This window comes from Sylvia atricapilla, chromosome 3 (assembly GCF_009819655.1).
Source record: "Sylvia atricapilla isolate bSylAtr1 chromosome 3, bSylAtr1.pri, whole genome shotgun sequence".
In the NCBI taxonomy this organism is placed as follows: domain Eukaryota; kingdom Metazoa; phylum Chordata; class Aves; order Passeriformes; family Sylviidae; genus Sylvia; species Sylvia atricapilla.
The window spans coordinates 103,772,574-103,788,527 of NC_089142.1; the positions used below are offsets into that span (position 1 = coordinate 103,772,574).

The 15,954-nt window shown below is 42.6% G+C and overlaps 1 protein-coding gene across 4 annotated transcripts in view; it reads left to right on the top strand.

Moving 5' to 3' along the window:
- The window catches only part of MEIS1 (Meis homeobox 1), a 108,622-nt gene that overhangs the window by 83,723 nt on the left and 8,945 nt on the right, over window positions 1-15,954 (top strand). For all 4 annotated transcript variants that reach the window (XM_066316479.1, XM_066316481.1, XM_066316478.1 and 1 more), the window contains exon 9: window positions 1,721-1,797. In XM_066316479.1, coding sequence (XP_066172576.1) covers window positions 1,721-1,797 — 77 coding nt within the window. The remainder of the gene's footprint in view (window positions 1-1,720; window positions 1,798-15,954) is intronic.

The window sequence follows — 15,954 nt, forward strand, 5'->3', positions numbered from 1 at the left end:
GGTTTGTTGAAGGGAAGAAAGACGTTGTGTTCAGATAGATGGACATAAGTACGACTGCTGTGGATGAATGTGTGTAGAAGGCAGATGGTAAAATACATGCTATATTTCTGTATGTGTAAAATGCAAATTGGCCATGGAAAAGGAGTCAAATCCCCTTCCCTCTGTTTTTCACTTCACAATTCTGGAGCTGTTTCATGTACACACAGAAAATACAAGGGGTGGCTTACAGGTGTGCAGGTCATCTGTGGGCTTCTTGTCCAGAGACCAGGACTTTTAAAATAATTAAAATTCCTCAACAATTTTGAGTGAAAAAAAAAAATTAAGAAGTCTCTTATGGAGCTGATGGCCATGGTGGTTGATGAAATGGATGTGTTGAGTTAAGAGAAGTTGCTGGAGTTAAAACAAAAATCATCCCTGTTTGGTAATGTGAGGTGATACCTGTGTGTAACATAGCCAGGAGGAGTCAGACTGTGCTGTTTACAAGAATATGCAAAATCTGCTAAATAGCTATAATACCAGTAAGATTGTAGAACTTTATGAGGTTTTAAATTCTTATGCTTTACAAGGTTGCAGTTTATGTCTCATGTAATATTTCACTGAAGGATACAGCCAGAGAATAAGGGGATATTTGGGAGGTGGGGGAAAAAGGATGAATGTGTAACAGTAAATACTTTGTGCCAATCAACTGCTAAATGGTATTGGGATAGGACTAACCAATTATATCAAATGATCTTTATTGAAATGCTGTTAAGCACCTTGCAGCAGTCCAGGTCTGAATCAGATATGTACTGAGACTTGGGCATCCAGGTCAGGAGCTGAACCAGCTCCTCAAAACAAGACTTTTCCTTGAAACTGTTACATTTGCAGTGTTTGGCCATTTCCTTTTGAGGCAGTGACATTTTTTTGCATGGATGGGAAGGACAGAAATGATATTTCTACATTTCAGACTTGGCTGTGGTTTTTGCTGTTGATTTATTAGGCAATCTGTATTCATGCAGAAGCGAATTTTCTGAGAAAGCAAATCAAGTTCTCACAAGAAACTTACGATTGAATTATAACATTATCTTCAATTAAAGGAGTATTTATTTTCTGTCTCTTAGGATTAGCACAGCACAGCTATGCTAATGTCAGGCAAAAATGTGCTGATTGTTGACCTTGCATTGGCCTGTGTTCAACACACAGGCATTTGTTTATGTTCAGGATGCTGATCTTATTTGCAAATTATTTTGGGGCACTGGCAAGTTTTGCCTTCACTATCTCAGAAAAAAATCAGTGTGTTTTAGTTTTACGGAGAAGTGCTTTATCACATTCTTTGTTGTTCAGTTAAAAACAAAAGAGAAAAGATAAAAAAAAAAAAAAAGATTATTTGACTCTAATCGGTCATTTGAGACAAGTACAAAAAAATTTCAGCTAATGCAACAAATATCCTTCTCAAGTATCAAGGTACTGTCAGTATGCTAAGCAGTTATTTCTCCACTTCACTAATCTTTATAATTGGCTTGTCTTTTACTGCCATTAATTAAGTGATGTAGTAGCCCATTAATAATTATAAAAGAGTGACACACCTCAGCATTTTCACCTTTCAGTAATAGATGTCACGCTTCTGTTTTGGTTTGGGTTGGGTTGGTTTCGTTTTGGTTTTTTTTTTAATTTACAATAAAAAAGAGGCCAAAAGAAGCACATTGATTTAAATGTTTGTATTTATTTTGGTGTCTTACAGCACCCTTACCCTTCAGAAGAGCAGAAAAAGCAGTTGGCACAAGACACAGGGCTCACTATACTTCAAGTGAACAATTGGTAAGTAATTTTCTTTAGTGTTTCTCTATGGGCACTGGCACCCTCTGGCTCTTCCTTTGTGGTTTTGGGGTCACACCTTGCCCTTGTTGTTCTCCTCCCCAGCAGTTTATTGATACAAAAGGGATATAAGCAGGTGAGTGGTTGCAGGTGGTAGAAAGTGTGAGATTTGCTACGGTAGTTTATTTTCCCTTCATTTGGGCAGATCTCGGTGTATTCACATTTGATACCAGTCCTCTTTCTGGCTGAGGATACCTGTTCTTCAACGGGAGGGCACATCCATTTGCAGAACATTGGTCTTGGAAGAGGTTCAGATGTTGGGGGCAAAAAAGGGACAATTGGTCCCATTTCTGCTGAGCATATTGTTATTTGGGGCAGCTCTCTTGCTTTTTATAGTGCTGCTAGAAGGGTTTTTCTTTTTGTCTGACATTCTTGTATCTCTTCATCAGTTTGTTTTCAAAATCCAGTTTATGAATAAACTTTGAGGACAAGCTGGTTCTTTGCTGCTGAAGTACAGTGTGGAGCAGTTTTATTTACTTGCTCCAGCTAAGGGTTGGTGCAGCCCTTGCTTTGTTATGGTAGTGATTTGTTTGAAGGAGATCAGGTTCAGTGCTGGTTTTGCAGTGGATTTTGGGTTGCTAACTGTTTGGGCTGTGGGGAAGGCAACCAGTGAAAATCACTCGTGATTTAAGTATCATACAGCAGCAAACCTCTTTAAAAAAAAAAAGGTTTGATTTATTGCCCTTTGATACTGCATCAAAATGTGGGTTCCTCCCACTATCCCAGAACAAGTGTCATACTTGGAGTGTATTGCAATCTAATACCTTGTAAAACTAAGTGTATCTAATTAATTGTCCTAATATTTTCAGATTAGTGTTTATGATGGGAAACCTTATCCTCTTTGAAGTAATACCCAGAAAATGGCCAAGGCAAACAGCAAGCCTGCTGGGGAAAAAGAATGCCAGTTTGCAGACAAAAGTTGTTTTTTCTTCTTTTTTTTTTTTTCTCCTGTTCAATAAGTGTCAGAGATTAATATTACTGAAGCTCTGATTACATGGCCTAATCCATTTTAGTGAATAAATTTGGTCTTGATGTCCATTGCACCTACATTAACAAACCCTCCTCTCTTAGAGAGCGTAGGAGCCTATGGGAGAGATTTCAGATATATTAAACCCCATTACAGAAAATGTAATTTCTGTCAATATAATCCCATGTATTCTTCAATTTAGTACTTTAGAGATAACAAGCTACTTACAATATATTTGCCTTTGGAGGATTAATTTACAAAGTGCACTATCTGGGAGACGCAGGCGGGCTCACATAAGCATAGCTTGTAAGGGTTATCAATTTCTGTGACCCCACAGCAGCCCTGGGAGATCAATTTTTTGAAGCCCTTTAAGATGCTGAATAAAGGAAAATGCCAAATACTTAGTGTACATGAAGTATGCTCCCAACATACTTACTTAAAAATGGAGGGGAAAAAAGGGCACAAAACATAAAATTTACATGTTACAGCGTAGAGTAACCCACAGAATTTTGGCTCAGCCAGAAAAAAAATTAGTGTTTGCTTCAACTGTACATCCTCCAGCCTTCATCCAGGTGTTACCCTAATTTATGTGGTTGTCCTTCAGTTTAAGAATGGGTGCTTGGGCCCGCTGAGAAGCTGTGGATACTCATCAGGATCATGTGTAAGGATGGGGTGGAGATTGGGTGTGTTGCTTCTGTGGGGTCTGGGAGTGCAGGATTCAACAGGGACAGACATGTCAGTTCGGGATGGTTCATCAAAAGAAATTTTTCAGGATGATGGACATAGGATGGATTCAGCTAAAGCTGGTGGAATTTCTCCAGAGTGACCTTCAGTGGGTTTTCCTTCAGTTTTCTTTCCAGGGTGTTTTTCAGTGCTGATCTCTCCTCGAATATGAGGCGTTTTTTACTTTGGCTTTGTGTGGGGTGTGTTCTCATGAGTTCCCTATGTGCAAGGTAAAAAAAAAAAACAAGGGGTCAAAATACATTATAGCTGAAGCCTTGTGGATATAGGGCAGACTTCCTCTGCTTGAGCTGGTTCAGTAATTCTGCTGTGGTGTTACAGTTGTATAAATTATTGAGACAATTCCCCTTCTCTCCCCTGAGGCACGAGGATTTAACACTATAGAGGCAGTGGGGCTTCCCCAAATCACAGGTGGTGGGCAGGGATGTCATAATATGGCAAGTCAGCCCCTGCTTTTTGGAATGGGTGCTAAGGAACAAGGAGGATGTGGAGCTGTTGCTGAGTGTGCAGGTTGCATGGGGAATACCCAGCCATGAGGTGACCAGTTGAGCTTCTCATCCTCTCCCAAATCCTGGGGGCCATGGAGCAACCTTCTCAAACATTTTTGCTGGATCCCTCTTCTTCTAAGGCAGTGTGCAGAAGAAACTCTTCCTACCTAAATGTTTTGCTGCAGGGAAGAGCTAACATGTAATTTCTGGTTATTTTTTTGCCTTTCTTAAGCAGGCTCATAAGTCATTCAGCCACAACTCACACAAAAAAAAATGCCTTCCTCCTTAGATTCTTCCAAACTTGTTAACACACATGTACATTTTTGTATTAATGATGAGTCATTGTAAATCACTGTTGCAGAGATTAAATAAAATGCTGAAGGGCAGGCTGGGTGCAGATCAGTCATAAATTATTGGCAGCAACACAGCATGTGGGAATACATGAAATGTGCATGAAAAACATAAACTCATGTCTGGTAGCATGGTCGTTAGCCCAGACTGGGAATGCTGGATTTTCTGGCTGGAATTAGAAGTTTGCCACAGACCAGTCAGTGAAGAGAGCATTTGTTTTCTGCAGATTGAAAGCATTTAAACAAATTTTTTTTGTCATATTTTGAATGCCTTTCCAGTACGTGCTGGTTGCATACCTCAGTTCTCTGCCGTAACAAAAAAAAAAAAAAAAAAAAAAAAGTTGATTTTCACATATGGACTGCCCTGGTGTTGGGGCTCCCCAGGCTGATGCACAGAACCCCTGTTGATGGTGGAGGAGTCACAGGAATGGGGTGATGATGTGAGATACACCAGAAAATGTATCTGTGTAAGGGCACATGTCTTTAAAAATACCATAGTCCCTTTACCATGAGCCTTTTCATTGGGTTGTTTTACTTTTTTATAGAGTGATTAAATAATCCACACAGATGATTTTTCCCTTGTTTTTTTTTTTTTTCCCCACATGAATTTGCTTGTGAATCACCAGTGTTGCCTTCTAGGACCATCATTTTGCCTCAGTCATGTTGTGGAGAGAGGGAGCCCTTACCCTGTTGCCAAATCAAAACAAATCTGTGGAAGGTATGAAGATAGCAGAGTTCAAATGTCATTAGTCCAGGTGAACCATTCAGGTGTCTGTTCTATCAGTTGTTTAACCCCACAGCAGTTTAGGGTTTCCCAGTAATGTGAACAAGAAGGGGCCACTTGTGGGATGCCTGTGTGGGCATGGTGGAGACCTGAACAGGTACAGGTTAATAAGGTGCTTTTCCCAGGTGATAAAAAACAATGAATTGAAATATCCAGGTGTGATCCAATCACTTCGTACCTCAGCTGAGAGCCAGCCAGGCTGTATTGAACCATCCATACAGGTTTCTTGTTTACCACATCCCAGCTGAATCCCTTCCCATTAAGAGCTAATGGTGAATAATTACTGGTGGTAGTCTATAAAGAAGAGAGAGCAATTCTAATCAAGGGCTGCATTAGGTGTCAGATGCTTGTTTATGTTGTAGAAAAGTCTTGCTGCACACAGGTAGATGTTTGTATACTTGCAGAATAACGTGCCCATATAACCTCCCTATATGTGCACGTCTATACGTGGCTGTCTCTCTAAATAGAGCTGCATGAAAATGATAAAAAAAAAATAAAAAAAATTAAGAATTCAAATCCTTAAAGCTCCAGCCTTTATTAGGTGTTTCCATTCTGCTTTTTTCCCAAATACCCTCGTGCTATCTAGGGCACAGGCCAGACAATGCTGGAGCAGCTAGTCAATATTTTATCTTGTCCTCATTCTTCCCTGCTTTGTTTGTTAAGCTGTATTCAACCCGTGCTTGAAGATGGAATTAATAATTACTGCTGGGCTTTCCTGTGGCACTTACTGCTGAAATACCCAAGTCCTTCCCTGACCCCCACGTGCTTATATATGTACACAAGGTTATGGTATTTTTGCAATTACCCTGCAAAGAGAAGAGAAGTGTTGTCATAGAGGTGACTCCAGCACAGTCACAAGTTTTGGGTTAGTCTAGGACTGTGAGGTGACTCAGAATTACAGCAGTTTATTCTCATTTAGGGTCCAATGATCATGTTTCATGGAAACTCCCAAGTTTTGAGTACCTTGGTGGCTTACATTGCCAATGTCCACTGTGGGGTGTGCAGGAGAGAAGTGGGAAATCAGTAACTTAGGGTGAAAGTTTTGGGTTCAATGATTTACTCAGTAGCTCTCAATCAGTCCAAGGAAGCAGCAGAGCTGGATCCTCTTCTCCAGTGCAGCATTTGGCTGTATGAACCAGGACTGGCTTGCTTTGCTTCCTGCCCTAGTCATTCAACTTGGTCAAAATTTATTACCTGTACAAATAGATCTTTTATTTTATAATGCCCTGGCCTGTTCCTGTAACAGACATAATTGTCATTGGGGTGCTGGAGGCATTGAGCCCTACCAAAAATGGTGGCATGAGCTGGTAATAAAGTACATTAAAGACTAGGGTGCAAACAACTCTTCTAATATGGTGTCCTAACTCTTGAGTTCTTGATTTTATATTCTTGGCTTCTTTAAGTATCAGTTTTGTATATAATTTCCTAGGCTTGCAAAAAAAACCCCTCAAAACAAGCACCAACCAAACATATTGGAAAAAATTATCAAATAATGTAGTTGAAAAAAATTCCCTCATCTTGTTTTTGGGGTCAGATGAAGTGGATTCTGCTGATACCTTGTAAGAAAGACATTTCAAAAAGGCTCCAAGACCAGCCCAAAGATGAGTGTGGGAAATCAGAGATGGACTTGGGATAGGAAGACCTGGCCACCTTGCTGTGTGTAGCACAGCCAGCTCAGAACATAGACCCAGAGAAACAATTTATTACTCTTTTAGTCCCCTCACAACTCTCCTAAAGCAGGAACTTTTCCTTCTGCCTCCACTTCTTTGCTCATGGGTAAGATTAGTGGTAGAGCTTTTGCTGCAGTAGTTGCATGGGGCAGAGGAAGAAGAACTTTCTCATGGTGGGGACAGGAGGATCCTGCACTTCTCACGGGGCAGGGGCTCCCCAGAACCCAGGGATGAATGGGGAGCACCACTGGGAAGGGTGTCCTCTCCATCTGCTCTCCTCCTGGCCTGCAGATGGTGGGGTGGTGGATGGAGCAGATGGGGGAATGCAGGCTGGGAGGTGCAGATGGGACCAGATGCAGATGGGGCAGATGCAGAAAGCCCCTGCACAAAGGGGAAAGAGGAATGTCTGCACAGCTCTCCCCCTTTTGGGAAACAGCCCCAGGCCCCTCTTTTCCCTCTGTGGCTTTTATATCATAGCATGCCAAGGGTTTGGTACATCTAAAGCACCCCCAAACACCCCCAAATCCAGCTGATGATGTTGTCTGGCATTTCCCATGTGTTGAGCCCCATTCCAGGCCCCTGGAGGGGATGGACCAGCCCCTTCCTGGGGCTGGGCATTTAGCCTAGACATCATCTTTGCTCAATTCCTTTGCTGAGGGTAATATTCACCCTGAGCAAAAGGCCAGCACATGACCAGTGCACCACTTTAGTCCCACTTAAGGACTATTTTTAGGGTGTAAGTGGGGGAGGAGGCCAGCAGGGAGGGAGCATAGCAAAAGCAGGTGCTGGTCCTATATGCAGGGTTGGATTTTCACCCCTGTTGCCTACCAAGCTGTAGGCTACAATAAATAGGTGCTTGGTTTGCCGAGCACATCGTACTCAGGGCATTTTAGTCCTTGGAGAATAAAATATCTGCTTGTTTTCAGATGTATCTGTTACTGCTTTTTGTTGCAGTAAACAGATTAAATGAGAAAAGGTCAAGATGCAATTTGAATCTGTGTAAGAACATAACAAATACTTTTCTCAGTAATCAGATATAGTAAATACAAGTACTTATTTACTTGTAAATGTTAAAACATTCACAAATTATCCTCTCAACTTCAGCAATACAAATGTAACCATCAGATTTTGGAGAAAATTTGCTTTTCTCTTTTATGTCATTCTAGAATACGTATACAGTTGTTATTTAAACGCTGCTTTGTTAATGGGAATACATGCAAAAGCAGGGGAAAAAATAAGAATAAGAAAGAATATATGTTTAGGGTTTGACAAATAAATATTGTTCGATGTTCCAGAGAATAAGCCAGTAGGTGTTTGCAGTATGAAAATCATCCCCCTCCAAGAAAACGCCCTCAAGACAGGGGAGAAAACTGTTTTTAAAAGTATCTTGCTGGGTGAATTGTTACATGGTTTGAGCAGTTCGGAATGTGTGCGGTAAATTAGCTGCTCTAAACCTACCATGTGCCGGATTTTTCAAGCAGATTTTTGCATTTATGTTTTCACTAAGTCTTAGCTAATTGTTATGCCTTTCACCTTGAATGCCAATTGTAATAATAATATTACATCTGTAGTCTATTTCTCTGTTCTTAAATTACAGCAATCAGGGATATTCGCTAGGTAAAATCCTGTGTAAGTTACTCATAAGGAAATATTGAAATCAGATGAAAAAATAATGTTTAGCTTGCATATTGCCTTAGACAGCCCTGGAGAGCTGCCAGGCAGTCAAGGTATTATTAGAAAAGCTGAGCAAATAGCTTACAGGGGGAAGAGCTGTGAATGCAGAGCCATCAGGTACCGTCGGATCACCGGATTTTAGGCTGGAATTTCCTTTTTTTTTAGTTCAGCAAAGCCACTTGAAAGTACAGCACAGTGATTTAAACATGTGGGGTTTGGATTTGGTGAGTCAATTTAAAGAGTAGTGGTACCAGTTTTGCCGTTGGTGTTTTTCCAAAGGGGTTGGGTGCTCAGGGGAGATGAGTAAAGAGTATTCTTGGGGAGATGCTCCACTTGGCCCCCAGGACTTCAGGTGGAGGAGAAGATGGGGACTTGATAGACCCTGGGTTTCTTGTTCAGTCCAGACTTTTCAGTCTCCATACCCCCCAAATTGCCCCAAAACAAGGGTCATCCCATTCAGGAGCACCAAGGAAAAAGATATTTCTAACCATTGCTCTGACAGCCCCTGGATTCAGACTGGGAAAAACCAGCAAAGGAAACACCGTTTATTTCAAAGCCAAATGTGAAATCATTTTAACCCAAGCTAACAGACTAATTAGTGACAACCTGAGCACTGAGCAAAAAAAGCCCCAAAACTGGTATTATTTTATTATTTATTATTTAGTCACATTGATGCTTTTTTGAGATGAAGTAAGATTGGTTCCCACTGCAGAGCATCAGACAGTGCAAACAGAGTTTATCTGCCAATAGTCCTGACTAGCAAAAGGTTAATACTCAGCCAAGGAAAAAACCCCACTTTTCCCTCTTCTGGGATGGTCTTGTACTCAACAAACTTTTTTTTTTTTTTAGTTGGTGCATTAATGTTCTCTAACAAATATGATGTCAGGTGCCAGGGAAATAAGACGAAATGCAAACATTTGCCTTTTGCTCTGCAGGATCAGGATAGGGGTCAGAATGCTTCTTCTTGTTTAAAAATACTGAGATTCAGGAGTGCACCATCTCAAAACAAGAGCTTGGATTTGAAAAGATTCCCATTCAGGACATGATTGTGTTGTGGAAATGCTGCATTGGAAGCAAAAGGGAGAGCACTATAAATACAGTTCTCAGGTCTTGGTTTCTTTTTTAATGCAACACATATCCTTGATATATATTAAAAAAAAAATGCATGTCTTCAATATATGACCAAAAAGAAAAAAAAAAAAAAAAGACAGAAGGGGAGAGTAATGGCTTGTCATTGCTTTGCAAGTCAGGCTTTGGTCTATTTTTGTCTTAGCTATCTGAAGTGTGTTTACATATAGTTTGCCTTTCTGGTATTTTGTGCTTGCACAGACCTGATCTCCACCTATTTTGTGTCAACAGTTGCTGAGGTTGGTGTAGAGTGATTAACCATCACGAGCTGAAACACCAGCACGTGGGGAAAGGTGCCCTCAGAGACCCTCTCCTGCACTTAAATCAGACTCTTGCTCCAGGCTGCACCTGCCTGAAACAAACTGCCTGGTTCAAAACTCAGCCTGGAGGAGTCAAAATGGGGCAAATGTTGCCTTTTCCTTGGTTCAATCAATTTTCTCTTCTCAAAAATGAGACACAGCCAGAGGGGCAGGGTGAGGACATGCTTTCCAGGGCGTGTGTTTCATGTTTTTGAGGGCGCCCTGCCTACTCTGGAATGATTTTGGTGTAAGTGATGCAAGGCTGGCTACACCAGCCTTAGCACCAACCAGGATTCTGCCTTTCCTTTGCTTTTCAAAAATAAAAGAAATGGCAGCAGGTGCTGAAAAAATATTGCTTCCACAGTTGTTCAATGAAATTTAGGTCATGTAACAGTTTCATGGGTTATTTTTTTTTTTTCTCCTTGCCCAGGCACTATAGTTCTTGTGGCTTTTTTGGCTACCAATAGCTGCTTTTGAATTCAGATTTATTCCAGAGATGTCTGACTTCCCACCTGAGTTATGAAAGTGGTTTGTACCACCTAGGGGCTGATCCCTAAGCTTTCTGTGTCTCCTGGTCTCACAAATTCTTTTAATCTTTGACATTCCTCTGACTTCCCTGTGTGTGTTTTGTTGGTGCTGTTTTCCAAGGGTGTCTTTTCTTCTGCCCTGAATATAATGCTGTCAGTAGTAGGATTATAAGCAAAATGAATCACTTCACTTAATGGGAAATTATGTTTAGATAAAGTAGATTACAAAGTAGGCTATTAGTAGTGGTTAGAAAACAATGTTTTGAAGTGGGATGTCTTGGGGCACGGAGAGTTTGTTCAGAAGTGTGGGGTTGTTTTTCAGGTTGGCTGTGACTCAGAGATGTATCTTTTGTGGTTTCTGGGGAGAGAAAAAAAAAAAAAAAAAGGAAAAAGAATTCAAACCAGTTTTTCAGGTGCCCACATCACACAAAATACATCAATGTGCCTGTATCTGTTGTCTTAATTGTGGTGGGGAAGACACAACCACAGGAATAAATCTTCCCTCAACACCCTAAACCAGTGTCTTGGGGTATAGACCAGAATGATGTCAAAGCCTGTTTCATGTGTAGAGCACGGGTCCCATATAGTATATTTTTTCTTTGAGGGTCCTGAGAGTGTTTTCTCCCAAAGAGCCTTGTCAAGAGTTTTGATTTTGCCACCCTGAGCTTGCTTCTCCTTTTCCTGAAAGCTGCAGGAGCTGGTGTGGGTTGTGGAGTTATTTCATACTCCCTCATTGCCTTTTGGGGATGAGGAGGATGAAGGGATTCATCCAGGAGCATAGATGGGTCCTTTCTTACACCCCTCAGTGAGAGGGAACATACTTAAACCAGCAGCCAGATGTGGGAGCAGCCTCTCTGCCTTTGCTGGGGCTGGAGGGCGAGGCACAGCTTCCAACTCCCATGCTGTATGTGGGGTGGGGAGGGAGAGGACAGAGGAAAAGTTCTTGGGACAAGGTTCACAACCTGCTGTAAGGAAAAACCTTGGGCCCCAAGGAGGAGCCCCTGTGATTAGAACACTTGTGTGGCATGAGAAAGCTCAGAGATCATGCAGGCACTTCTCACGAGCTCTACATTCCCCTAAAGAAGAGGCTATGCTGAGTAGATAGAGGACATGAAATTGCTGAAATACGGAGGAATGTTTTCAAAGAAAGTATTTTACTGTGAGCTCTCACCCATCCCCAGCTCAATCCCTGCTATCAAATGGGGCTTGGTTTGTTGGTTTGATGTGATCTGCTGGAGAAAAGCTGCTGGGTTGTACTGCTGGCCTGCATCAGATCAGGACCCGAGTTACAGAGTCCAGAGAAGCTCTCCTGAATGATCAGATGGGAAATTGATGTTCAGACCCTTCTCAGAGCTGTGCAAAAACACTGAGCTGGGAGCTGTGCATCTCTCAGGGAGCCTGCACACCCTCTGTTACAAGTGTTTTTGTGGGAGGCAGGGTTTTGTCTGCCAGCACTTGGTGTACCCAGCCACAGCACTTTGTGGGGGCCAGCGCTGTCCCAGGCAGGAGTGAGAGCAGCCTTAGTGCTGCTCTACTACATGAATCCTTGCCATATTCCTTAAAGGCTAATTGTGGCACATGGAGATCAGCAGAGTACAGCTGCGCTGGGATTTAGGAGCAGGGAAGAGACGGGAGGTCAGCTCCGCTGGCGCTCTGCCATGTAAAGATTTCCCCTTACATCATCTGGCTGCTGAGGGCGAGTTTACATCTGCCTTGCACCCCGAGGGAGTTGTGGTGTCAGGGAATGAGGTTGCTGAGAGTTCTCCCCAGTGCAGCCAAGACCTGCAACGCTGCTCTGACTCCCTGGCATCGTCGGGGAGACGCCTGGATACTGGATCCGGATTTTCGCTGGGAATGTTCCGTGCTGGCTGGGCTTTTTTGAGGAGGATATGTGGATGGGAGAGGAGGAGGAGAAGGAGAGCATACCAGAAAGGCCAACAGCATCTCACCTGTGATGCAGAAGAGCACAGGAGATGGGCAGAGCAGGAAGGTTTATCTCCAGGGAGCCCTTCCCCAGGCACAATGGTCCTTCACTCCTCCCCAGCAAGTCCCTTCCACAATTCTCATTCAGAAACAGTCAAATAAATAGAAATAGGCCTTAGCTCCATCCTGCTGGACAACAGGCAAAATAAGAAAAGAAACCCACAATGAGCCCTGTAGAGAAATGGAGCTAAGAGAGCTCTGGGGCCCAGGGAGAAGCAGAGCCAGGAGCTTGAGTGTCCCAGCTCAATAGAAAGCCACCAACCATCCCTTCTGTGTCCAGAGGACACCACCAGGCTCACTGCTACCCCAAGGCTGCCTTTTGTCCCAAGGGGCTGGTACTGATAGGACAAGGGATGGGGTGGCTTTAAATGGACAGAGAGTAGGGTTAGTCTAGATATTAGGAAGAAATTCTTCCCAGCAAGCGTGGCGAGGCACTAGAGGAGTTGCCAAGCTCCCAAGTATAAGGGCTGGGGAGAAGGGGAGGTGGCCAAAGGTGGAGCTGGTGCATGCTGGGCCAGCCAAAAATGTAGGGCATAGCCAGCTCTCTTACGAGGAGCACATACCTGATCTCATCTCTCTGCTTTCTATTTTTGCCCTCGATGTGCTCGCTGCATTAGCAGCCTTGGCTTGGGGAGAGATTCGATAGCACTCTCCTGCTTGAAAGCAAACTTTTCTGAATGCACAACATGAATCCATTGGTGGGGTCACATAGTAATGCTTGAAGTCAGAAGCTATTTTTAAAACTAAATTGCAGAGCCACACATGGCTTTCATTAGTGCTTTACATCAAATTTGTCAGCTAATTAGTGGTTTTTCATCACTAGTTTTTGCATAGTATTTTATTTAATTCGCTCTCCAGTATGGTCTCGTGACACCCCTCAGCCCCACATACAGTCCTTGACACTGGTGGTGCCGTGCCAGCAGAGGAGGGAGGAAGAGGAGAGCTTGCAGGAGATCTTTCTGATACTCCTGATGGATGGGACTCTCTGCCTTTGGAGTGTATTCCAATATTACGTGTCTGGAGTGGGCGGCGAGCAGCCCTTGTACTCTCTTCCCTCCCTACCTCCATTTAGTGTTGTAAGTGATGTATTGCAGTCCTGAACTGTCTTTGGTGAGGAGGAGGAGGAGGAGGAGGAGAAACCAAGAAAAGTTGCCAAACATGATTTCATAAGGTTTGACTTTAAATTGAACAAAGTTTTTTGAGTGCCTTGGATTTTTTTTTTTTCTTTACAAATAAAGGGAGTACAGAGAGCATGGATTGCTAATGACTGGTAGTTACGGGTCATTAAGCTCACTAACTGACTTCAGGATCAGAACTTTCTAATAACAGCAGCAAGCACTCTTTTAACATTTATTTCTCATTTTAGGGATGGGGAGATGTGATTACCATTCGAAAGTCTGCAGTTATTTTTTTCTGTTCATAATTACAGAGGCAGCTTGCTATTTTCAAGGCTGTTTTTAAACATTTGAAAGTATTTGGTGAAATAATTTCTGTGCTGGTATGTTTTTTTCTGTTCTTTAACTGACTCTTTTAAAAACCTCTGGAAAACAAACAGAGGAAAAAAATGAAAATATGTTAAAATAAGGAATAAAGCAGTTACTGAAGTGTAATAATCTTGGTTTATAGCACACTTTCCATTTAAATTGGTTTTATTAGAGATAAACCTGTTAAGCGTTGAGGAATTAAGTGCTGAATAGGGAATGTTGTTTTGCTGCTGCATAAGTGGAGGATCCCACTATGCAAAAAAGGAGTGCAACTGGTTTTACAAGTGAATTATTTGCCAGCTTGAAGTGCTGCGTTTGCTTTGGGCATCTGTTATAAAAATGATGATTTGTTTGTTGTCAAGAGGGACACTGTTTTCCTTCAGAGGGGCATGAGAGGTTTCAGCACTGGGGTTTGTAGGTGATGTGGGTTTTCTCATTCTTCTTACGCCTGGCTTGCCAGGAGGAGCTCAAGGAGAAAATGAGACAGGGAGATTTTCGGGAATTTCTTGGCTCTGCTGGTGAAACACAGACTTCTGGCATGCAGAGCTTTGGGACAAACACTGAGAGAGAGCAGCCTGTGGCTCCAAGTAGCACAAGTCAGTAATGGTGTGAAACCCTCCTCATTTCAGGAGAGCTGGGGGGCAGAGAAAAATCCAATAGACCGCAAAGTCTCAGCATCTCCTTTCAGACAGCTGGTCCTGGAAAATTTCATTCAAAGGCTGCAAATTGGGAAGTCCCCACAATCTCTCTGTCGATTCTTGAGCAAAGGTGACTTTGGAAATTCGTGACAGCAGAGGAAGGTCTTGTTTTATTCACTCGACAGAAGTGAAATACAAGGGGAAGGGAGAAAGAACAGATCTGTGCGGAAAATGTCACTCGGGCTGTAACCTGAGCCCCCAGCGAGCTGTGCCTTTCGGAGGGTTTGGTGACCCTCTGAAAATCCTTGCTCTCTGGCTGCTATTATTGTAGCCAATTTCCAACTAAAATAAGTCTTTTGTCATCACCAGCCATGCAGCCTCTTGCTGAGAAGAAACAAAACTTGTGCGTGGCAGCCGGGGCGGCCAAGCTGAAGGTCAGAGTGCAGAGGCAGATTGCTGCATCCCCGGGGCTGGGGCTGGAGCTCACCCCTGGGACCAGCCCTGCACCAACCGGGGAGTCTGCCCGTGACCCCTGGAGACAGACCCCAGCCCAGAAGCCTAAGAGAAAACATCCTAGTAAAATGCAAATGGGAGAAAAGAGGGTTTCCTCCTCCTCTTTGGGGTTACGCAGGTGGAGTTGCTGGGGTTTTCCTTGCTTTTCTGGCAGAAAGTGCAATCCCACGTGTCTGAAAAGAACAAGGAAAAGTTAGCTTGGAAAAATTAGGAAATACTTCGAACTTCTGTGTTTGCCCAACTGTTCAAATGTTTTCTCCACACCAGATCCTTCCCCTTACTAAACAAACAAACAAAAAAAAAAAAAAAAAAGGGGAGGAAAAAAAAAAAAGGCAGCCCAAGGCATCACTTTGCTGAGTGCAAGTTGTACACTGAAGGATATTATGTTGTTGTGCCACTATTGATCCATCTCTTTTAAGGCAAAAAACTCAAACCAGAAAAAAAACCAAAACAAACCTAACCCTTCCTCATCAAAGCAAAGATACCACAACTCAGAGCACTGGTGGGGGGAAAAATACTTCATGCAAGCCTTGGAGCCTGATTTGATCTTTATTCACATGAGAAAGGCTGTACATCTGTCTCAAGTTTTATGCTAAATTGTATTTTGGTAATACTCCCTTTCAGTAGTAGTTAGTATGCAAATATCTTTTTTAGGTCCTGATTTCTCTGACGTTTTAAAGATTACAGTGATTTTTAGAGTGTCTTTCACTTAAGATAGGTGAATATGAGCATTTGGGATGAGGGGAAGGGAGATTATTCCTGTTAGCTTTTCTGTTCCATCGTTTTTGCTGGTGTTCATATCAGCCTGGCACTTTGGAAATTCAAAGAGTGATCAAAAGATCCTTGCCCTTCTC